This window comes from Aptenodytes forsteri, unplaced genomic scaffold (assembly GCF_000699145.1).
Source record: "Aptenodytes forsteri isolate BGI_AS27 unplaced genomic scaffold, ASM69914v1 Scaffold687, whole genome shotgun sequence".
Classification (NCBI taxonomy): Eukaryota; Metazoa; Chordata; class Aves; order Sphenisciformes; family Spheniscidae; genus Aptenodytes; species Aptenodytes forsteri.
Genome location: NW_008794708.1, coordinates 46,087 through 70,074, shown reverse-complemented (window position 1 = coordinate 70,074; position 23,988 = coordinate 46,087). Strand labels below are relative to the sequence as shown.

General features: G+C 50.8%; 1 protein-coding gene across 2 annotated transcripts in view; it reads left to right on the top strand.

Annotated features, from left to right (window-relative positions):
- LOC103894317 (bromodomain-containing protein 4) overlaps nucleotides 1–23,988 on the top strand; it is a 39,952-nt gene that overhangs the window by 10,297 nt on the left and 5,667 nt on the right. For both annotated transcript variants that reach the window (XM_009273670.2, XM_009273669.2), the window contains exons 2-9: nucleotides 1,999–2,115; nucleotides 4,541–4,859; nucleotides 7,426–7,563; nucleotides 9,850–9,985; nucleotides 15,338–15,621; nucleotides 16,178–16,537; nucleotides 18,504–18,632; nucleotides 23,446–23,655. In XM_009273670.2, coding sequence (XP_009271945.1) covers nucleotides 2,096–2,115; nucleotides 4,541–4,859; nucleotides 7,426–7,563; nucleotides 9,850–9,985; nucleotides 15,338–15,621; nucleotides 16,178–16,537; nucleotides 18,504–18,632; nucleotides 23,446–23,655 — 1,596 coding nt within the window. In that variant the 5' untranslated portion in view covers nucleotides 1,999–2,095. The remainder of the gene's footprint in view (nucleotides 1–1,998; nucleotides 2,116–4,540; nucleotides 4,860–7,425; nucleotides 7,564–9,849; nucleotides 9,986–15,337; nucleotides 15,622–16,177; nucleotides 16,538–18,503; nucleotides 18,633–23,445; nucleotides 23,656–23,988) is intronic.

The window sequence follows — 23,988 nt, the reverse complement described above, 5'->3', positions numbered from 1 at the left end:
AACCAGGATTTTGGTTTTTGGCAGGCGGCATTAAAATCACGTGGATCCGGCCAAGCGCAGGGAGCGCGGTCCCGGTGAACTTGAGCCTCTCGACACTAGATACCATCCCAGCGAGGTCCGTCCTCCCGCGTCTCGCTTATACCTTTACCTAACGAAGCGCGTAAACATTAATCACCGTAATCGAGTAAGGATTTTTCCGGATTTTTCCATGTTGCCGTGAATAAATGCGTCATCTGCGGCCGAGCGAGAAGGTACGATGCGGAGTACCGTGGTCTGCCTCTTACCAGTAAGGTTAACGAAGGCTTTCTGGTCGCCACATCTTGAGATGGCGCTACGTGCAGGTTTTCTTAATCTACGGATTATTTTCTTCTTACGAATTATTGTCTTAATCTGTAGATGAAGGTGGTGCTATGTTTGGGTTTTCTTAAGCCTAAGAAATTCAGAAAACCCGAACGTAGCACCACCTATAGCACAACCCGTAACACAGCTTAGATTTCTGATCTAATAGGGATGAGGTTTCTGATCTATAATACAGATCAGATTAAGAAAACACAAATGTAGCACCATCTTAATCGATCAATTAAGCCTGAACGTAGCACAATCTGTAATACGGATTAGATTTCTGATCTAATAGGGATGAGGTTTCTCATCGGTAATGTAGATTAGATTAAGAAAACCTGACCGTAGCTCCATCTTAATCCGTAGGTTAAGAAAACCCGAGCGTCGCACAATCGGTAATACAGATTAGGTACCTAACCTAATCTAACAGAGATTAGATTGCTGATCGATAGTATAGATCAGATTAAGAAAACCCAAGCGTAGCACTTCCTTCATAAATTAAGAAAACCCGAAGGCAGCATCCGTAGCGCAGTCTGGAAGAGGGATCAGATTTATAGGGTATACCTCACTGTACGGTAAAATCCGGGTTTGCGTTCTCCGTCCTCCGGTTCTTGCTTATTTTGCTGCTGCGTTTTACCCGCAGAGCAGACGCCAAACCCAGTTTCACTAAACTCCCCGACGAGCTTCTCCGTACCGATAATTGCGTATGTTTCCTGAGAATAGAAGAGGCGGCTTCGTGGCGGGAGCCGGGACCGTCCCGAGCCTGCACGCGGCAGCGGTGCCCGTGTTTCTGGGGAGAGATGAGGCTGGGGGTGCGTTGGGGCGATGCTGCTGGGGGCGAGACCCCGCTCGCCTTTAGGTCGAGTCGGGCTGCGAAGCCTTGGTCCGTTGAGACGGGCCGAGCAACCGGTTAAAAATTGAGATTTTTCTGATGGGTTTTTTTCCTGATGTTTTGACCCACAGGTGGGGCGTTGGCGTAAGAGGAGCCGTAACGTAACGGCCAGGCCGGGGGAGAGATTCAAAGCATCCTTTTACGGGGGGAGGGAGGAGAAGAATGGCGTAAATCGGTGTAATTCCAGCTGATCCCTTAAAAAAATAAGTCGCTAGAGTTTGGAAACCCAAGAGGAGACCGGTAGGATCCCTCCAAAGGAGCAAGGAGACGGTGAAAAAGATAAGGGATAAATTAAATAAGTGAAAATGAAAGGGTAAATGTGATAGAATACGTAACCACCCGGATGGGTGGTTAGAGCCTTCGCTTTTAAGCGGACGGGGAAGAAATTAAACCGATGATGAAATATTTTCCCTTCTCTTTAAAAAAAAAATAAATAACAACTCCTTGGCTTCCTCTCACGGCTGGCTCTGGGAGAGCTATTGTGTTAAGAGGGAGCAGGAGGAAATCGGTCGGTCGCAGTCCTTGAAACGATGAATTTCGGGAAGGAGCTTGCCCTGAAGGTGGAAAAATGCCTGGGAAGAACTGAAGTGCCAGTGCCGGTTCCTCGTTTTCCCGTAGGTGTCTCGTGTTCGCAGGTGTCCGTAGACTCCTTTGCTTCGCTGGACTATTGATGTTACGTTAAAAAATATATAATTCTCTGGAGGTAGCCTTCATTTCTGATGCCTTGGGTTGATGCCTCAGATTAATTGCTTTGTTTGTTTCGTCAGATACAGTATCTAAAGGCATTTGTGCCTGAAGCCACGGAAGATAGATGGACAAGCCAAGCAACTTCTGACTCTGCATCATTTTCTGGGGCAAAATTATATGGCAATGTATCCTACAAGGTAATGTAGCCCCTTGCAGTGAGTAAAGAGGATTCCTTTTGCTTGGCCACCACTTTTAAGAACAGTTTACCACTTGAGAGCTTCCCTTTAATAGGCGACCTAGAGGAATCAGCACCACCCCGAAGCAAAATTCAAGGAATTTTGCAAGAGAGGGAGATCCAAATTGCCTCCAAATCGTGTCGTGTTTGAGTTAAATCTCCCCTGCAGAGAGCGGGCAGGCTACTCCGCTAACGGGGGGAGAAAATCAGGAGCAAAATGAAACCTGGGGGTAGAGAGGTTTCACAGGACAGCTGAGCTAACAGCTCTCTGGACGTGATACTCCTGTATCCACGGCTATGAAATATCCCGGGTGAACGAAGGGCGTCTGCCGCGGCGATCTTGCCGCTTGAGCGATGCTTCAACTCGCTTGGAGCCCTGAAAAGTTAAAACCCATCATCTAAAGACCAAAATCTGATGTCGCCCCGGTGTGTTAGTGGGTCGGTGTTGGTTTTAGGCCAGGAAAAGCAACGGACCGCAGACTTTAAGCAGGGGTTTAAGACTGGCTGAGGTTTTACGGGGACTCGGAAACAGATGAGGGACGTGGCAGGTAAAATTGCACAGATGCTTCATCTCTCTGGCTCTTCGTCCCTTGCTGCGGTACGTGGGGGGACCACGTCTGCGCGTCCAGACCACGACCAGAGACACGGGGCTGCTCTACGGCAGCAGCATAAAAACCCAAACCCCTGGCCAGATGCTTGTCGTGCGCATATACCTGCCTATATATACTTACATACTGACTCAAGGCCAAGTACACGTGCAGAAGTTTGCTCCGCCGAGGTTAATGCCTCGGCGCCGAGTGGGTTTTTTTTTCCAGATCACGCAGGGCTGGCAGTCCTAAACCAAATCAGTTCTGCCCCAGCTGAGAAAGCACTCGATAACCCCACGAGTGGAGAGATGGGAAACGTTTTCTTCCTCACTTTCCCCCAGGTGTCACTCGAAACTGGTGAATAACGAGGCTCTTAATTCATCTCGCACAATATATAGTGGTCTTCTCTAATGAATAGCTGCATGTCTTAAGCTTAGCGTGTGCTACGTGTGCTCAGCGTTAAATTAGGCGAAGGACGCACGTCACGGAGGGTGTCCTTACACGAGGAAGGTCCCACACGCCCAGCGAGGGTGGGGATTCACCGCGTGGTGGTGGTGAAGCCGCCGGTTCACGGCGGCTGGTCCTGGCTCGGTGGTGACCCCTTCACGCAGCTGTAGTTTAAGAAGACGGACGGGCTGCGTGTGGTCTTTGGAGAGCTCTGAAATGTGCCCTGGGAGAAGTCCGTAGGCTCAGCAGAAATGCCTTTTTTTCCCAAGTTTCTGGTCTTCGGAATGCTATTTAAATTATCTACCTAAAGATTATCTATCTAAATTATCTACCTGCGTTATCTACCTTAAGATTATCTACCTAGGTTATCTACTTAAAGATGACGTACCTAAAGATGACCTACCTAGATGATCTACCTAAAGATGATCTACCTAAAGATGATCTACCTAGATTGTCTACCTAGATGATCTACCTAAATTAGCTACCTAAGTTACCTGTTTTAAGATTTATCTACCTAGATGATCTACCTCAAGATTATCTACCTAAATTATCTACTTAAATTAACTACCTAAAGTTTTGTCTGCCTAGATTGTTAACTACCTGAAGTTACTATCTACCTAGATTATCTACCTAAATTAACTACCTAAAGATTGTCTACTTAAATTAACTGCCTAAAGTTATTATCTACCTAAATTATCTACCGAAAGCAGACAGTGTGAATTAAATGTGGGTCTGTCCGCTGCATGGTTCAGCTGAAGCATCCCGCGGAAGCTCCGTGTTCACCTAAAAGACAGACTTTGGCACTAAATTGGGGTGAGCTGACCCGTGGTGGCGGGGTGGGGGCTACCGAGAAGCTGAAAGGAGATAACCGTGTCACCCTGGGCTCCTTTAGCTGGAGCTAGAAGTTGGCCAACACCAACTTAACTTCTCTTCCCCGTGTTGGCGAACCCAACCCTGGAGCTGAAGCTGGTCCCTGCCGAGAGCGAGTTTTGCTCGTTAGAGCCTCGTTTAGAGGCAACGAGGGCTCTTTATGGAGAACATTGGAGTCCTCGTTGACCAGATTAGGCAAGAAGGGGGATAAAACTCACGCTCGCTAAGGAGCGGAGAGGCGATGCCGACGCCTGGCGTGGAAGAGACGGCAGATTGCCTCGGAATATCCTTTCTTACCCCGGGATGCGGAATGCTGACATCATTCGTTGGGACGACACAACGCTGTCACTAAGCGAGCGGGGCTTAGTGAGGTCTAGTTGCCCGAGCTAGTCTGGCGGAGGTCCGCCGGTTTATTTTTAAGCAGCGCCTTGTACCGAAAGCCGGGGTTGAAGTGACCTCGTCTCCCTTCTCCTTGTTTTGCAGGGTGTCCGGTGAGGAATGCAATGGGATCAATAGCATGTCGGCGGAGAGCGGCCCTGGAACGAGACTGAGAAATTTGCCGGTAATGGGGGATGGACTAGAAACCACCCAAATGTCTACGACGCAGTCCCAGGCTCAACCCCAACAAGGCAGTGCTGTAGGCGTTAATCCCCCTCCGCCGGAGACCTCCAACCCCAACAAACCCAAGCGACAGACCAACCAGCTGCAGTATCTGCTCAAGGTGGTGCTGAAGACGCTATGGAAGCACCAGTTTGCGTGGCCTTTCCAGCAGCCCGTGGACGCCGTCAAGCTGAACCTGCCTGTAAGTAGAGGCGGAGAGACCAGGCGATGGTTCTCGGTGGAAGGAGCGAGACCGTTGGGGTTTGGCGCCTGCGTCCGCCCTTCTCCTGAAATCACAGAATCCGTCTTGGAACGGTTGGACGCGATGATCTTAAGGGTCTTTTCCAACCTAAATGACTGTACGATTCTATGATCTTTTAGAAAATAGGCACACGAGGGGGAATCTCCACTGGCTCAGCTACTGCTTTGCCCTTTACCACCCTCCTCTTTCCGCCGGGACGCGGAGAAGAAAGTAGGAGTAATATTTCAGGAGTCAGGGAGAGAGGGGCTGCAGTCCTCTGTGCCCCAGCCAAGCACCAAAAATTGTTAAGCACCAAAAATTGTTAAGCGCCAAAAATTGTTAAGTGCCAGAAATCGTTAAGCGCCAGAAATTGTTAAGCACTAAAAATTATTAAGCACCAAAAATTATTAAGCATCAAAGATTATTAAGCAAATCATCTGTCAGCTCGGGCTCTGCCTTACTGCTGCTCCCCAAAGCCCAGCACGTTTTTCTCTGCCTCGCTTAAACCCTTGCTTGATCTCCGCTGCTTTATCAGCGGAGTCTTTTTTTGAGATTAAAACACTCGGAGCCTTTCACAGAGCATCCGAGTACTCAAACGACCGCTGCGTTTCTCACGCCTTGCAGCGCCGTCGGTAACACGCGAGCCGTTTCATAACAGACGCCAATTTTAAGTTAATTTGCAGTAAATCGAAGGGATCGAGTGCACCCTCAGTCAGTTTGCAGATGACACCAAGTTGGGCGGGAGCGTTGATCTGCTCGAGGGTAGGAAGGCTCTGCAGAGGGACCTGGACAGGCTGGATCGATGGGCCCAGGTCAACTGCATGAGGTTCAACAAGGCCAAGGGCCGGGTCCTGCACTTCGGCCACAACAACCCCATGCAGCGCTACAGGCTTGGGGAAGAGTGGCTGGAAAGCTGCCTGGCGGAAAAGGACCTGGGGGTGCTGGTCGCCAGCCGGCTGAACATGAGCCGGCAGTGTGCCCGGGCGGCCAAGAAGGCCAATGGCATCCTGGCCTGTATCAGAAATAGTGTGGCCAGCAGGAGTAGGGAAGTGATCGTGCCCCTGTACTCGGCCCTGGTGAGGCCGCACCTCGAACGCTGTGTTCAGTTTTGGGCCCCTCACTCCAAGAAGGACATCGAGGTGCTGGAGCGTGTCCAGAGAAGGGCAACGAGGCTGGTGAGGGGTCTGGAGAACAAGGCTGATGAGGAGCGGCTGAGGGAACGGGGGTTGTTCAGCCTGGAGAAAAGGAGGCTGAGGTGAGACCTCATCGCTCTCTACAACCACCTGAAAGGAGGTTGTAGCGAGGTGGGGTCGGTCTCTTCTCCCAAGTAACAAGCGATAGGACGAGAGGAAACGGCCTCAAGTTGTGCCAGGGGAGGTTTACGTGGCCTATTGGGAAAAATGTCTTCACCGAAAGGCTTGTCAAGCTTTGGAACAGGCTGCCCAGGGAAGTGGGGGAGTCCCCATCCCTGGAGGTATTGAAAAGACCTGTAGAGGTGGTGCTGCGGGACATGGTGTAGTGGTGGACTTGGCAGTGTTAGCTTAAGGGTTGGACTCCATGGTCTTTTCCAACCTAAATGATTCTAAATCGGCACAGAAGCCGCCTTCTGCTGCACAAGGGTTGCATCGCTGCCCGCCGGCGTCTTGCCCGGCACATCACGGACGGGAAAGGGAACGGTGCAGCCCTTCCCGTTGCCCGCTCCCTGCCTCAACCCGGGCGCCATCACCAGGAGGAGTTAGAACAAAACCGAAGGAGCTAGCAAAAATCGAAGCGTAATTTAGAGATCATTTATCTCTAAATAAATCACAGCAACATCTCCTCTGCCGCACATCTGGTTCGGACCCCTCCAGGTCCCACACGAGGAGGTTTGTTGCCTCCCTCCCTTCCTCCCTTGAGATGCTCTCCCTTGAGAGAGATGTTTCTGCGTAACACCCACTTCCCTTGCCTGTTTTACCTTTAAGATATAATCGCTCTAAATATATCACCCGCTACCCGGGCATTAGGCTATTTAATTTCTTCGTGGTAGGAACGAGCTCCTGTTGCATGTGGAGCAACGGTGTTTCCAGCCCTTTTTTTCCCCTAAACATTATGCCTAAAAATAGAAGCAACTTCTTTTGTATTAATCCGGATGCGTTTAAGGGGCTGTAGCAAATCTGATTTCCCCACTTCTCCTGTCGCTGCGTTCGACGTGTGACCTCCTGCAAAGGGTCATTCATTTCCCATAAGATTTTTAGGAATTACTCGGCACCGTGACCAACCGAAAACCCGGAATCGGGAAAATTTTGTGCCTCGGGGGGTAAATTGCTCCTCTGCCAAAGGTTTGTCCTGCTGTTTAATTAAAAATCCCGGCTGAGAGGCTGGTGGGGACTAAGTGCTGGCAGCTAAATATCTGCTGGGCTTGGGGGATCCCACCCAGGTGGGTCCAGGGATGAGATGGAGGAATCCCCGGTCCTTAAGCTCCGTGCAGACGCGTGCGTGGCTGATGTTGTCGTTCCCACGCTGACATCTCCCTCTTTGCCCTTTGCAGGATTATTATAAGATAATTAAAACTCCGATGGATATGGGAACAATAAAGAAACGCTTGGAGAATAACTACTACTGGAACGCTCAAGAATGTATCCAGGATTTTAACACGATGTTTACAAACTGCTACATCTACAATAAGGTACGAAAAGTTCCCAAATCTGCGTTTTTTCCAAGGGAAATCTTCCACGTCCTCGTTGGACCGGCGCGGAAATGCAGGCGTTGCTTGTTCGAACAGTCCTTAAAAGGAACCGCCGCCGAGGTCAGCTTCTTTAGGAAAACAAACGGGATTAAACCGATGGGAGCTCGGGCACGTCTGTCTTCTGCCGACAAGCAAGACGCAGACAGGGCTGGCTTAGCAGCCTTCCCTCCCAGAAGAATTATTAGCAGACATCTTCAGTCTAGACATCATTCCGTTTCTTTTATTTTTTTCTTTCTTCTTCTTAAAAGGAAATGTTAAAGATTCTCTTAGGGTCTGACTTGAGCAGAGCCACGAGCGTTATCAGACGAATACTTGAGGAGTAGGTCTGTGCTTCCTATTTTCTCTGGCTTTGTTAAGAAGCCGACTTAAGGCTGGTTTGAAACTCTGGTAGGGAAAAAAACGGGGATATACGGAGCAGCGCGTCGCGTTTATCGTGCCTGACCTTCACCTCGCTGTAGATTTCCCCTCCGGACAGTGAGAAACATCCGGAAAACCATTTTATAAACAGTTGTGCAACCGCCTGGGGTGCAGGAAAGAATATCCGGAGGGATGAGGAGCAGCCCGGGGCATTTCCACAAACGGTGGTGGTGGGACAGTGGCCTGTGTCGGCCAAAACCTGGGGGGTGATGGTGGAGGGCGGCGAGCTGGAGCAGGTTCTCGGAGGTGGTGCCAGGCTGTACTGAGCGCAAGATGCTCGCTCGTTGTCTTCTTAAGTAGCAAAAGGACCACAACCACAAACGAGGTGTTTACTGCCGTCCTCGAAGCCAGCGAGACGCGGTCAGAGCCTCCAGCCTTTTCCTTCCCCGACCACCTCCACCCTTCCCACCGCTTGCCCGAGCGTTTCAGTTCCCGTTCGGTTTCTGCTCTTCGTTTCTCACGGGTCTTTTCTCTCCGTCCCCGTTGCTTCACCCTCGTGTGCTTTGACCTTTTTTTTCCTCCTCCTCCTCGCAGAAATGTTGCACAAGACCTTTCTGGTTTGTTCCAAATAGTCATTAGCAGTTTTGGTCCTTCCAAACCATCTCCTTGGCCGTCGCCCTTTCTGGTTTGAGCCCGCGCGATGCAACTGGAACGAGGGCAGGCTCTTAAAGGCTTCAAATGGCTCATGTGCACCTTAAAGTCTTCTGCCACGTTCTCCCACCACGGTGTCTTCCCCCTGCCAGCTTTCTCCCTGATCTCCCCTGTCCTCCCTGATCTTCACCGGTCTCCTCCAGGCTGGAAGGCAGGAAATCATCTAAGGTAAAGGAACATCTCTGTGGACCGCACGGAGCCTGCAAACCGTCAGCCGGGCCGTCCGATGGGCAAGCGTGGTTTTAACCGTCCGTGTGCCGATGGCAGAGCTGAAGCCGCCTTCTCTTGTTGTCACCATGTCGTGACAGTGACGGCCATTGCTTTATCGTCTTCACCTCAATCCGGACTCTTGTTCTGTTCCTGCCTGCCCTTCCCTCTCTGCCAAATTTTATTACTCTCCACAAAACAACTTCAAACCTTCCTATCTCCTGTCTCTTCTCACCCACGCCACTGCAGGGTGCCCCTGGGCAGAAGATCTCATCCTCTCTAGGTGTCCTCCTTTCTGTTTTCCTTGACCTTTGCAAATACAGGCTTCTCCTCCGGATCTGTAAGGACCACTTAGTGCCGTCCTCTCCTTCCCCGCCGATTTAGCAACAGCTGAAGGCGCGGAACAGTCAACTTCCTCCTTAAAAACCTCCTTTTTCAGGGAGGAAATTTCCTTGCAAGCCCGTGCCGAGCTCTTTTTATCCCCTACCCTGATGCTCTACGGAGAGACCTCTTCCATGAGACCCACCAAGCCAGGGGGATCTCGCATGGTGGAAATGACCGGCTGGCATTACTCCAGCTCTTCCCTTTTCCCTCTGTTTTCCTCCCTCCCTTCGTTCGGAAAACGGCCTTTGCCGCGTGCAGGTAACACCTTGCATCGGTTTATTCTCCGACGCGTCTGCTTGGCGACGTCCCTGCCCGTCATCTGGTTTTGCCTATAAAATACAAGGGCTTTAGGTGAGGATTTGTCCGCGTAGTCGGCCTTTGGGACAGTTTCCCGTACGTACGCCTTTCCGCTGTACCGTCATGGAAATAGCAGCGCTAAGGAGGGTGAAAATACAAAGTCCTCTCTCTGGAAGTATTTCCAGAGAGAAGTTCTCTCTATATATTTATATAAAGGCATATATTTCCAGATATGCTTTGCCTAATTTATCATACCTGTTTTTCCTCCAGCCAGGGGATGACATAGTCTTAATGGCGGAAGCTCTAGAAAAGCTTTTCCTGCAGAAAATCTCCGAAATGACCCAGGAGGAAACGGAAATCGTTATAGCCCAGACGAAAGGAAGAGGACGCGCGAGGAAGGAAGCAGGTACGATGCTTATTCGTGCAACGTTCGCGGTTAAGCCACGCTCAACTTCACGCCGTGTCTTGACGGCAAGCCCTGGACCTGGTTTCATCCTACGTAAACTGGGGTGTTTAATTGGGGTGTTAATTAATCCCAGCCATCCTTCCGTGGGATTGCCGTGGTCGGCGGCGTTCTCGGTGCCTTGGCTCTATTCCGTAGAGCGTCTAAAATCGGGTGGGAAGGAGGGTGGCTGCCTCACGCTCTTGCCTGTCTGCGCGAGACTCCCTCCGGTGAAAGGCAGGGCGAGGTAAGTCCCTCGTCCGTGGCTTCATGGGCATCGTTTTTGGGGGAGGAGGAGTGTTGGGGACAGACCTTGCAGTAAATACAGCCCTGCTGAGGCACGTGTATTTACAGTGCTGGTGAAACGTCGCTGTCCCCTGCTTTTCCACGAAGGTAACAAGCTGAGAGCGATAGTAAAAGTGTTTCATTTCTGCTGTCGGGGAGCTGAGATGATGAAATATCCCTCGCAATACCCCGAGGGAAAAGTACAGCTGTTAAAAAGCAGCACGAACTCTGTTGTATCAGACCTCTTAGGGTTTCACAGCCGCTTCTCACGTCCTCCCGGATGGACTCGGTGCCATTACCAAAAAAGTCGGCGTTGTGTTAGAAAAGCCTCGGTGACCCCAGAGGAACCGACGGCAAGGTGACGGCTCCAGACCGACGGGTCAATCCTGGCGTGGAGAGCGCCTGAAGGCAGTTCCGAGCATCGCAACCCACCGCTGTCCTCCGTGTAACCGCCTCGAGTTACGATCTCCGCGCCTCGTTTCTTAATTTTGCAATGGTTGGGGATAGATAACGATGCTTGACGAGCTTACCGTCCTTCGAAAGGATGCGCTGCCCCAGGCGAGGTGGAACGCCGCTCCCCGAAGATGAGTTCACTTTGCGCAGAGCTGACCCGTGCTCGGCCAGCATCCCGGAAACCCCTTTTTTTTTTGCGGCCAGACTGATTAATTTACCTTGTCTTGCTCTTTTTCAGGGCTGAAATACTAACCTGCACGCTTTAGGCTCTGCGTAAAGTTGAACCGCAGCATTTTGAACCCTGTTTAAGGGTATAAATCGGTAAAATGATGTTCTGTATTTGTGTCTGTTGATACCTTAAGGCTTTACAGCATCCCGGAAACCCCTTTTTTTTTTGCGGCCAGACTGATTAATTTACCTTGTCTTGCTCTTTTTCAGGGCTGAAATACTAACCTGCACGCTTTAGGCTCTGCGTAAAGTTGAACCGCAGCATTTTGAACCCTGTTTAAGGGTATAAATCGGTAAAATGATGTTCTGTATTTGTGTCTGTTGATACCTTAAGGCTTTATGTTAATGACGTGGGCTTTTTTTTTTTTTCCTTTTTTTGAAGCTTTGCGCCCGGATTAAATTTACAGGCCCGTGCTCGGCCAGCATCCCGGAAACCCCTTTTTTTTTTGCGGCCAGACTGATTAATTTACCTTGTCTTGCTCTTTTTCAGGGCTGAAATACTAACCTGCACGCTTTAGGCTCTGCGTAAAGTTGAACCGCAGCATTTTGAACCCTATTTAAGGGTATAAATCGGTAAAATGATGTTCTGTATTTGTGTCTGTTGATACCTTAAGGCTTTATGTTAATGATGTGGGCTTTTTTTTTTTTTTCCTTTTTTTGAAGCTTTGCGCCCGGATTCATAATTTACAGGATCAAAAAGCACCGTTTTGCTCGCTTAATCCAATCCCCTCTCTGCTACGTAATAGAAGAGCGCGGTTCAGCCACTGATGCGTTTATTTACGGTCTGTCTCGTAGAAGAACATCTAATATAGAGTGGAAAAAAAACCTGAAGTGCCTCTGCTGGCGCTTTAGAGGAGGAGCACGCGAACTAGCTGCCGAGTTTGCTATTTTCCTGATACGGTTCTGGGCTGAACTCTGCAGCACCCTCTCCTCTTTAACTTCGTTATGTTGACGGCTCCCCTGTTTTCCAGTCTGTGTTCTCCGTAATGATCGAATTCCTTCACCGTAAGGAATTTTTTCCAATCCCTCAGTCCTCCTTTGCAGCTCTTCATGAACCCTCTCCGGTTCTTCACATCAGTAACTCTGCACACCGTGACTGGGCATAGGTGTGACTGCTGCTAGAGCTAAAAGAGCCGCCTGATTCCCCTGTTTAAACCTCAGGGATTTCATTAGCTCATTTTGGGGGGGGGATATCAACCGTTCCCCGGGCTTGACGTCGGCTGCCGACGCCGTCGGATCGTTCGTCAAAGGGCGGAGAACATCCTGGCCGTGACTTGATCTCGGCGGCACCTCAGCAGGCGCGTGTCCACTCTCGAGATCCCCTTCTGAATTTTAAACGTCTCGCATCTTGGTCTTGTATCGTTCTCATTCTTTTAACCCGAACGCGGTGCGGTACCGAGGCCGATGTCACGTGTGGGAGCGTCACCGAGCTTGGGCCACCAAAAAAACCAGATGCATGCACCGTGTTTACTGCCTGCGAGCTGGCACGAGCGTCCCGCAACCCTTCTGGAATGCCGGGAATCCTCCCGTCTCTTCTTGTCGCAGCCTCTGACCGGTCGTGCTGGGATCCGAACAGGTTATTTTCCGAGGAAAAATCAGCAGGAGGTGGCCAGGGATTTCGACGGTCGGCCCTTGAGGGGTTTGGGGACCGGTTGTCTGGGTAATAGAGAAGAAATCGGGCTCCGGTGGTTGCTGATGAACGCCCTCGGTAGCTTTTGGAAGAGAAAACATTTCTGTACTGCCATCACCCGGACAGCGAGTGCAAATTCACAGCAGCAATATTTACTAAATCCTCTGAGTCTTCCCCGATTTATTATTGACATTCATCATCTTTCTCCGTAGACTTCCTACCATTTTCAGAACAGCTTTTCATCTAAAACCCCGAGGAACAAAAAAGGGGTCGTAAAGCCGACTCAAACGACTTCAAGTATTTTGGCTTTTATTTTCTTTTCCCTTCCCTTGGCAGTTTTTCCCTGTCCGCCTCTCTCTCCGTGACAGGGCTGTGCTTGTGTCCACGCGTGTTTTCCTTGCACGGCTCTAGTTCTCCTCCTCTCCGTGTTGTTGAGTCCTTTCAGCTTCATGAAATCCGGGTTTTGAAGCACCAACAAACCCGATTTATGGTTTTTTCTGCACGTGACCAAGTCCCGATTACTTGTAGCTGAGATTCTTTTTTTTTTAATCGGTTTTTCTTTTGGGCGCTATCCCTGATAGTCCAGTACTGTGTGCAGGGAGAAGCTCTCCTTGGTTAGAAAACGATTGGCCATCGCCTTGCCCAGCGCCTCTTTGAAGGAGAAGCGATGAAATCACCCGGGGAGGAGATCTTTTTACCTACACGGCGTAGAGAGGCGCTTACGAACTCGGGTCTCCTTTTCTCTGCCGCGACCCTGTAGCATATATAACGTGTAGGTCCCCACCCGAGCTCGTCACCCTCCAGCTCCCTTCACCTACAGCATTGACCAGCTCTCCCAAGGGAGCCGTAGGGTCATCCAGAAACCCTCTATGGCCCATACGTAGCCTGGGGCGTCCCACACCTGGTGCTTCGACCTTGTGATTTAATATATAGGGTAATATAATAATAGAGTAGAATAATACAATAATAGAATAGAATAACTACATGTTTACTATCTAGAATATCTGTTCGGGGACCTGCAAGATCATTTTCCTCGGTTTTGGCGCGCCTCTGTTAAATGTGCCTCCTGTTAAATGTTGCGTGCTAAATTCAGCGTAGGATAACCGATTTGGGGTTAAATGATTAAAAAGCAGGTGTGATGCTGGCTGGAAAGCTTTGCTGCAAAAACCCCACGGGTTTCTACTAGAAATCTCAAGCTCCTGCGCAAGGTAGGAGGTGAAGCGTGTCGGCTCTGCCTCGGCGATGCAGAGCTGCTCCAGGGACCCAGCAGGACCCATGGGATCCCAGTAGGACCCACGGGATCCCAGCAGGACCCACGGGATCCCTCTGGCTACGAGTCCCCACCCGATTGAGAGGCACCACCCGCTCCGCTGCCACTTCGCAAGGAGAACGGGATGAAAACTCCCGATTTGGTTCTCTTAATAGGTTGCTGTTGCGTTTTTCGTGGAAATAAGCTCGCTAGCGGTCGTAGTTGAGTGTCTGTTAACACGCAGCGTTTTCCTAGCGGCATTGCAGTAATTGCAGCCCCTGGGGACTGATCGGCAGCAAATCTGGCTGCGTTCCTTTTCTCATTAATTATTTTTTCGGAGTGATTCTTGGAAGAGGTGTTGGATAGCCGGCGAGGCAGGACACGCAGCTAACGTGTCGCGCTCGGGAGAGTCTCCCTGTTGAGAGAGCGGTGAAATAGCAGCTCAAATCCAGTCTCTGCAGCTTGGGAGGCGAGCACAGGTACGGCTCGAGCGGCGGGATTTCTCTCTGCTCGGGATGTGCATAAAGGATAGTCCCCGTGTTTTCAAAAGTAGCGAGCTCTCTTCTTGCTGAAGGTAAAGATCCAATTATTGCTACCGAAGTATGTTCGATACCTGGCAGAAGGTGCTCCTGTAAGACCTGCTCGTCTCAAACCTTCGCCAGGCTTTGGAGTTGACCTCACTTTGCTGCTACCGCCGTCTTGAAGGTCTGCTGGTGGCGCGTCCCAGCATCGTCCAAGCGTTGCAGCATTCCCCTTTTCCGTGCCGGAAGGTTCGGAAGCTTGGTCAGAGCTTTGCCCTGCAAAGCAGCAGCAGCTCCAGCAAGGGAGGTGACTTCCCCGGGGACCCTAGAAGGTCCAAGGACGGCGCTGACAATTCCAGCCTCGTGTCCCACGGTTGCTCCGTGTTTGAAATCACCTAACGAGGATCTCCCTCTCCAGCCGTCGGGAGAGATTTCCTCCGGACAATAGCAGCTGCGATGACTTAAATCACCAAGAATTAAGAAACTCTTCCTGATAACGGAGCACAAAATTGCTCCCGAAGGAAGAGCTGCCCGGTTTTGACTCCAAAATGATGATAGTCAAGAACCGTTGCCTAGGAAAAAAGGGTAGGCAGGAAAAGAGGGGCTCATCTTCTTGCCCTGCCTGCAAGAAATCTTGTGTGAAGGGAAGGGGAAGAGAGGAGGACACCTTTGGCCTGATCTTGGTCTTTTTCTGGAGGGGTTTTGGCAGCGTTAGGTCCTGAGCTGCTTCACCATTTCACCTAGCGAGCCGTAAAAATAATCCTCGTGAAGGAGAACGTGGCGAGCGTTTGTCCCTGACTGGTTGCTCAAGAACGGGAACTGCAAGATACTAATTATCTAACGAGCAGTGTTCTTTAAATGGCGTTATTACGAAACGTTAATTGTTTTTCCTGTTAAAACAACTAAGTTTGAAGAGAGAAGCAACCTTTTCTTTTCTTTTCTCTTGGCAGTGACATCCAAACCAGGATCATCCACGGTACCGAACGCAACCCAAGCATCGTCCCCGGCGCAGACACAGGCGCCGCAGCAAAACCTCCAGTCGGCGCAGACGACTCATTCCTTTCCTTCTGTCACCCCCGACCTCATCATCCCGGCCCCAGTAATGACGATGGTGCCTCCTCCCCCTCCTGCGCCGCCTCCGCCTGCTCCCCAGGCCCCCGCGCCGCCGACCCCGGCTCCCCAGCCCATCCAGCCTCACCCTCCCGTTATCCCAACACCCGCTCAGCCCGTGAAGGTGAGTGATTCCTTAATTATCTTAACGTGACAGCTTAAATTATCTTCACGGCGTTGAAACGCCGCGGTTGGTCAAGTGGTTGCCCTTTGCTTTGCTGCTGGAGTCTCATTTTGAGGCAAACGGCCGCAGTTTGGTCAAAAAATTCATGGTTTGAGAAACATGAGGAGCCTACGGTGACCCTCTCTGACACCGGTTAAGGTTAGGCATGATGAATTCCACCCAGGTTTGCGTGGAAACCCCGTTCATCCTCTTAAAACCTTCCTTCCTTGAGCTTTATATGACTCAGGAAGAAAATCTTGGCTTGCTGAAGTGACTCGTGCCCTTGACCTTTGCTGGTACAACGGAGATAATCCGTATGTTTTTCTGTAGAGCCCAGTACAGACCAACAATATCCAAATATTTTTGGAAGAGCTTCCAATGTCCTTCTCGTAGCGTTGCCGTGAGGCTTGAGTCACTAGCGATGGCAAATCCGAGTCAACGCTACAAGAAACACAGCTCGGTTGAAGCCGAAAAGTATGATGCCAAAAGTAATACTGATTTATTTGCTCGGTTATAGACAAAAAAAGGGGTGAAGAGGAAAGCAGACACCACGACACCAACGACCATCGACCCAATTCATGAATCGTCATCGCTGCCCGCCGAACCCAAGTCCACCAAGCTGGGTCCGCGCCGGGAAAGCAGCCGCCCGGTGAAGCCTCCAAAGAAGGATGTTCCAGACTCTCAACAACACGTGGTAGAAAAGAGTAGCAAAATATCCGAGCAGTTAAAATACTGCAGTGGGATCATCAAAGAGATGTTCGCCAAGAAACACGCTGCCTACGCCTGGCCCTTCTACAAGCCTGTGGATGTGGAAGCACTGGGACTGCACGATTATTGCGATATCATTAAACATCCCATGGATCTGAGCACAATCAAAGTAAGCTCAGGTTTATAAGAGGGGGAGGTCGGGGTCTGAGCTGAAAAAAAGATCATTTTCTCCCCGCGTGTGCGCACCAGGCGTCTTCAGATGTCTGCCAGATTTATTTTGGCCGTAGGTTTCTGGTACATTCGGTCTCTCTTATTCGCCTCCTGCTGTTATCCTGACATTTGGGAAAAACAAACAAGCCGGCATCCTTCCAGAAGGGCTCTTAGGAAACGCTCGCACGGGGTTTTTTATAGAAAATTTCCATTACTGTATAAATCTACGCTTCTTTTTTTTTTAGCCCAGGAGATGGCCTCAGAGAGCATAAATCGCAGGAATAAAGGGATTTGATTTAAACCAGCCCCATTTTCAATTCTTTTTAAAATAAAGGCCCGTCTTTCTGAAGTTGTCCGTCTAAATCAGTCTTCTGTCAAGCACAGGTAGTTCCCTCTAGTCTAAAATTGCTTCGTTTTAAAGAGCGACTGCAAATTCATCCACGCTTCCCCTCCAAACGTTAATTCGTTATTGGAGTAGTTTAATTTTAAAAAGCGACTGCAAAGTCATCCATGTTTCCCCTTGAAACATTAATTCATCATTTAGAATCTAACTTTTTAGCTAGGAAACCTGAATTCCTTATTTAGAAGTCTCTAACTTTTTAGTTACCAAACCTTAACTCCTTATTTAGACGTCTTTAACTTCCCGTGCAGGCAGTTTAGGCTTAGCTCTAACTCCTGCTTCGCCGAGTTTGGGCCTGCGTTTTAAAACCAGGGGACTGAATTTTCCCTTCCCGCAGCCCGCTCCTTGCCGAGGTTACACCAGGGCTGAAGCCAAGGAGGATCGCGGCTCTTCCTTCGTCAGCGGCGTTTCGGACCTGTAGGATCTTGGTGGGCCAAACCTTGGGGATGCCGAATTAAAATTCTTGGCTTTGGCTTTCTCCTTTCTCCTCCGGATCGGCTGGCGATGAGCGTTAGGTCTTGCACGTCCGTTGCTGCCCGTACATCTCGCTGCCCGACTGGCTGGCAGGGCTGCGTGTCTGAGGTCACCCTTGGCAGATGTTGCCGGGACAGCTGTTGAGCGTTCTCCGTCTCCCAGTTGTCCAACTCAACCCCGCTTTCCCAGGGAGGGAGAAGGAGGCGTGAAGCTTCTCTTGGCTCAGCTGGCGTTGCCACAGCTGGATGGGGCGTTCGGGGGGGATGAGGGGTCATCTCAAGGCTGTCTCCACCCGGCTCAGTCCTCCCAGCTCCGCGTAGGCTTGGGACAGGAGCAGGTAGCCGCAGAGCAGGTCTGTGCCCTCCTAGGGTGGGGGTCCAAGCTCTAGAGACACCAGCGTGGTTCCTGGAGGCAGGGTGGATGGTTGAAAGCAGGTGAAGTGGTTGAATCCTGTCCCCTGCATCGACAAAGCCATCTTCTTCCATCGTTGGGTGAAGGACCATCCTGGTGTCCTCTGTCCCTCCAACCAGGCTGCGCCGTTCAAACAGCTCTTGAGATCTTCCTTCTAGGGGAACGATCCGAGCAAAACCCACCGTATTCTTCTGCTACCGCACGATCTTGGGCGGACGTGGAGGTTCAGCCCTTCTTGGTTGAGGTCAGGTAGAGCCGGGGTTCGTACTCCTGGCCTTCAACGCCGCCCTTCAACACAGCATCCCCGTTGGGTTCTTCATCCAAACCGCCTAGCTTGCTGTCAGCCACGTAGACAGCGAGAAGGTGGCTTGGAGAGCACGTAGTCCTCTTCTGAACATCACTGAGGATGCCCGTAGTCGGCTCTTAATTTTTTGTAAACCAGCCGCAATCCTTCGTTTGACCAAAATTAAGTCATTCTTCTGAGCAAAATCGGTCGTTCCGGCGTAGGGAGAAAACGGGTGCGCGAAATCCATGGGCGCCACGGGGCTGTAGTTATTCAGTCAATCAATTTGTTGTGTTTGCACTGTTAACAGCGGAGAGTTTTTTGTTTGGTTTTTTTTTCCCCTCTCCTCCTTTCTAGTCTAAACTGGAGAACCGGGAATACCGAGATGCTCAGGAATTTGCGGCGGACGTACGATTGATGTTCTCCAATTGCTATAAGTACAACCCCGCTGATCACGAGGTGGTGGCCATGGCACGGAAACTGCAGGTAAGGACGCGCGTTGTCGCAGCCTGCTTGGGTTTTCCATGAACGCCGGCGTCTCTCTTGGCTTATTTTTCCAGCGTAAGGGCCGCGTAGTCTTGAAATACCGTAAAAAAAAAAAGCCAGCGTGGTAGATAACGGTAAAAAAAGAGACTTTTTGCTGTGGAAGTGACAAGGACTGAGCTGACTCGGCCCAATTTGCTGCTTTAAACTCTTATTTTGTTTAATAGCGTCTTTTTGGTGTCCTCTGACCTTTTTGCTGAAGGAGTAGGAAGGAAAAGCGCGGCTCCAAAATGTCGTTTTTCTCCCAAAAACACCTAGAAAGAAAATAAGCGACAGTACCTGCTTGGTTGTCCTTTTTTAATTACCTCTTCCGTCATTCTTAGCGGTGACGTTTTCTGCTCCCCGCTCGCTCGTTCCTGAAGGGTTTGTAATTAATGAATTAGCTGGTAAAGAAGCCGCGCATCTCGAGTGAAGCGCTTGGCTTAATGCACGTGCTCCGCCACTCCACAAAAGCATCTCGATTCCCTCGTTTCTCTCTTAATTCGGAGCTGCTACACGGGGCACGGGGTCGCCCGGCCGAAGCGGGGAAGAGCGCTTTGCTCCGTGCGGATCTGGGAGAGACCGAGCTCATTCCGGTGCTAACGGAGCTCGCAGCGCCCGCGGAGCCCCGCCGCGAGGGGACAAAGAGCTCCTGCATTCCTTGTTTTGACCCAAGCATTTCAACACCTCCCATTAAAAACACTCGGGCATTCCCCGTATCTGTGATTTCGGGCAGTTCGTTCATGTAAATGCCGATTTCTCCCTTTTTTTTTTGCCTTGGGAGGATTGTGGGTGCAGTTGTCGTTTTCTAAAGAAATAAGCTTTACCGAGTACGTCACTCGGTCCCTCCTTAATAACTTCACCGCGTCACATTCGATACCAACCAAGCGGCTGGGAGCTGCCGTGGAGTCCTCAAAATCCGCGTGGAGCTGCGTGCCGGCTGCCGGAAAGACGCCTCAGCCGCGGCGAGGAGGGGACGCAGGACGGGCTCGACGGGACGTGAGACGTATGCGAGGACACGGGAGCCAAATCCGTAAGGGAAGAGGTTTTATTAGCGTAGAAGAGTGCAACTCCAGCGGCGTGGAGCAGAACGACGAGGCGGCGGAGCCCTCGCTGTGTGAAAGGAGAAGAAAATCCGCGTGGTTTGCTTTAACCGTCAGAAAACGGGTTGAGAAGGGGTCTGAGTTACACCAGAAAGCACCGGAGAGATGGGAAAAACCGATTAGGTTGGGGGAAAGGCTATTTAATTGGGGGGAGAGCTCAGAGAAAGCTATTAGGGAAAGCTATTAAATTGGGGGGAAAGCTATTAAATTGGGGGGAAAGCTATTAAATTGGGGGAAAAACTAGTAGGTTGCAGGACGTTTGACTCGAGAAACAACCCAAAAAAAGGAGAAATTGGCTATTAACAGCTTTGCTGGCGTTTGCTACCTGGAAACCTCGCGGGAAGAACCTCCGCGTGACGCAGCTTCCCCCTCCGCTGAAGTCGAAGGAACTTGGAGGAGAACAGCGGCTCGTGAAAAGGCTGCCAGCTCTTTCGCTTCCATCCGGACGCGAAGCTGCGACCGAGGGTCGAGGCAACGAAGCGGCGGCAAACCCGGCACGCGCGTCCTCCGAGAAGTGGCCTCAGTTTTTAGGGGCTCGTCTTTTTTTCGTGATGCTTTTGTACAAATAGAGCTCAGGTTTGGGCTGGTTTAATTTGGGGCGGGGATACGCTGAGTAAATGTGTGTTTCAGCATGCTTTTAGCGTGAATTTAGTAGAATTCAGCATCTTACTCATGTTTTTTCTGGATTTTATGGCAAGTAGATGCCTGGAAAACACGATGCTCACCCTCTGGCTGCTCTTTTCTTCTTCTTTTCGTCTAACGAAGAACTTCGCAGCCTCTTTAGGCGACGTCTTGGAGCGTTTCCCAACCAGCAGCGGAATGAATCTGATCCGAAATTCCAGTCACTCTTGTCGCAGGCTGAAGAGTTTCACGGAAACTTGGGGCTTTTCTTTTCTTCGCCCCGTTTTACGGGGGAAAATTCTCAGCGACCGTCATTGCCAGGGGATTCCCTCCGGACCGAGGGCAGTACGAGATGGGGGTTTCATCCGCATCGATCCCGCGGCCAGGCTCGGGGACACATCCCTGCAAAGATCAACCGCTCGGGAAACTTTAGTTCTGACATAAAGGTGAAAAAAGTGATTTTTGCATGTAATAGTCCCCGGAAAACGGGCATTAAATTTCAGGGCAGCCCCGTAGTGGCGATGCGACGGAGGTGGGTACCGAAACACCAACTGGATCCCGCTCCCCACCTGGTTGAGACCAAGGTGGCACCTCTCCGTTTGCTTTTCCCGCCCCTAGAAAACTGATTTCAGAAATAAAACCAAAAAAGGGAGGTTTCTAGAGCGCTGCTGAGGTTTGGAAACCAGGCTGAGGATTCAAGTTGGGACTTGAGTTCCCGTAAACAATGTACGCGGTGTCTTGCTTAATAGACAGCCCCGGTCGCCGCCTGCCGCGTTACCGCTCCGTCCTGGAAACATCAGCCTCTGAAATAACTCGGTTTTCTGCTCTTTGTTACCGCTTCATCGTCGGAAGCTGATGGCTTGGATTTTCAGGGTCAATGCCAGCTCGTGGAAGAGGTTTATGGTTTGTGTTTGTCTGGGCGAGGACGGGTCAGCGGGTACCGGTGATGTACAGAACAGCAGCAGTAAGAATCCCTGATTAAGAAGGCATTAATCGGCTCGTTACCTACTCACGGGGTTTTCTCTTCTGTCCTTTCCTGAGTGGATTCCTAGGGATCCTTCGGACACCGAGGGCTTCTCGTAAGCCAGGTGCTCCGAACTGGTGGATTGCTTTTTCACTTCGCTCAAAGGAACTTGAAATTGGCCTTCCTGTTCGTTAAAAGACGAGATAGGTGTAAAAAAAAACTGAGGAAGGTTTTATTTCTGACCCTAGAGAGTTTAGAAATCGAGTGTATACGGCAGGTGTAGCGTTGCCTGCCGGTGGTAATCAAGCACCGGACCTTCTGGTTCGCGGAAAACAATAATTAGGTTGTAAACAGCCATTAAGTGCGGTGAATCAGTGACAAATGTATGTGCCTGCCTCCGTCTTCCCGCAAGCCATGCCGTCGCTGGAGGAGCTGGGGAATCTCTCCTTTCCCTCCAGCATTTTCCGCTCCTTCCCCTGAAATTTGAGCCTGAGCGCGTAAATGAAGTCGACGGCATTTCTGCCAGCAGATGGAAGCAGCAAACCAACAGCTACAGCGCCTGGAAAAGCCGTCGCTGCTGAAAAAAAGCCCCGAATAAAGGCCGCGAGGAGGCTGAGGATGGAGAAATACGGTCCAGCAGCGCTCCACCTGCTCGGATTTAAGAAGGAAGGTGGCAAAATAACGTATGTCGAGGTAGGGGAGAGCCCAACGGGTCCTTAAAATCACAAGGATGAGCCCGAACTAGAAGAGCGGGAAGCCTTCAGGAAGGAAAACGTCGCTCCCGCGCTCGAGCGATGAGTTAAATCGGCGTGATTTGGTATCGCGGGGTGTTGGACTTGCTGAAGGGTTTTGGATAAGTCGTGTAAATCTATATGAACGTGCGCACGGTTTAATATTTACAGTCCGTTGGGTTTTAGAAATAAACCACAGATCTTGTCTGGTGGGTTTCTGGTCACAGCCACGCACCCAGGACTTGGAAAATAGAAAAAAAAACAAATAGTAACCGTAGACTGAAAGTCAAACCTTTGGGCAGGAGGAGAAATTACCTTTTATTTTTTTATGACTCGGTATTGAAGAGGTGGACGCCGACATTTGTGCCGCCTTCGGGTTGTCCTTCCCACCATCGCTTGGCTTGAGTCATCTTGGTGGTGTTGCTGGGCTCCTTACGGGCTCCAGAAGGAGCCCGGGGCGAGTTGCTAAGCTCAGAAATAACTGCCTGACTTCTAAACGCCTAAAAGCAGGTGAATCGAGCCCGTTTTCAGGTCTCGCCTTGTAGGAGATGCGAAAAAATGGCATTTTTTTTTGTCTGCAAGTGCTTCGCCCTTCACAAGGTGGCACCTTGGGGAAAAAAGATCTCGTTTTGGGGTGCAGGTGGCACTTGTTCCTCTTCTGGGAAACTAAAACAGCCACACTGAAAACCCTTCCTTCAACGAAAGTCAACAGGCACCGAGAAATGCAGCCGGGCTCTGAACGCAGCCGGGCTCTGAACGCAGCCGGGCTCTGAACGCAGCCGGGCTCTCCCACCTTACTTACCTGCCTTGCCTTAGGTTTAAATGAAAATGGGCTTTCATATCAGGCTTCAGGAGGAAAAAGGACTTTGACGTTGTTGGGACAACTGGAATTAAACCGGCTTCGCATCCCTCACTCTGGAGGATAACGGGAAACATCCGTGCAGGAGTGTTTGGGTTGAATCGAGGTGGTTTTCACGGGACATGGGTTGGGAGAATCCAGGCAGGCTGAAGAGGGGATTGCGGCAGCGGAGCTGCGGCTGCGGTTCCTGCCTTGAGCTCTCCGCGAATCCATTGCGGAAGAAGATGTAGAAGATCTCAGGAACCTGGACGATGCGGCTTTTAAATGAGTCTTGTCCTTCTTGCCGGTAAATTTCCGCCCCCCCCAGACCATCTTGGAGACGGTCAAAATTCCAAGTGGACTTGGAGCTTTCAGGAAATGATCTGGTCTTGCGACACGCGGTGTGTTGACTGCTCGGGTAGAGACCACGAGTCCGTAGGGAACGGCCTGGAGATCGCAGCCGCGCTTGTAGGATCCTACTGTGCCAAACCTCGCGTTATTTTTTCCCCTTTATTTTCAGGACGTGTTCGAGATGCGCTTCGCCAAGATGCCGGATGAACCGGAAGAACCTGTGATTCCAGCTTCTTCTCCCGTGGTGGTGCCACCTCCCACCAAGGTGGCTCCCCCTTCGTCTAGCGATAGCAGCAGCGATAGCTCCTCCGACAGCGACAGCTCATCGGATGACTCCGAGGAAGAGCGAGCTCAGCGGTTGGCGGAGCTCCAGGAACAGGTACCGCATCCGTCGTGATGGATTGGGGGTGCCCAACGTGTCCTTCTTCTTGAACTTGGTGGCCTCGGGGCCTTTGCTCAAAGCCGTAGACTTTCTAGTTGTACAGTAGTGACCATCAGCTGCAAAGTGCTCCAAAATCGTTAGTTTTAAAGTGAAGCACGAAGGAATTTGTGCTTTCCAGGACGGTCCTTCCAGTTCCTGTTAGGACACACGAGATGGTCCCCCATGGCAGGAATTTGCTGCCTGCAGGCAGGTTGCTCCTGGGCAGGCAGGGATGCTCCTGGGCAGGCAGGGACACTCCTGAGCAGGCAGGGATGCTCCTGGGCAGGCAGG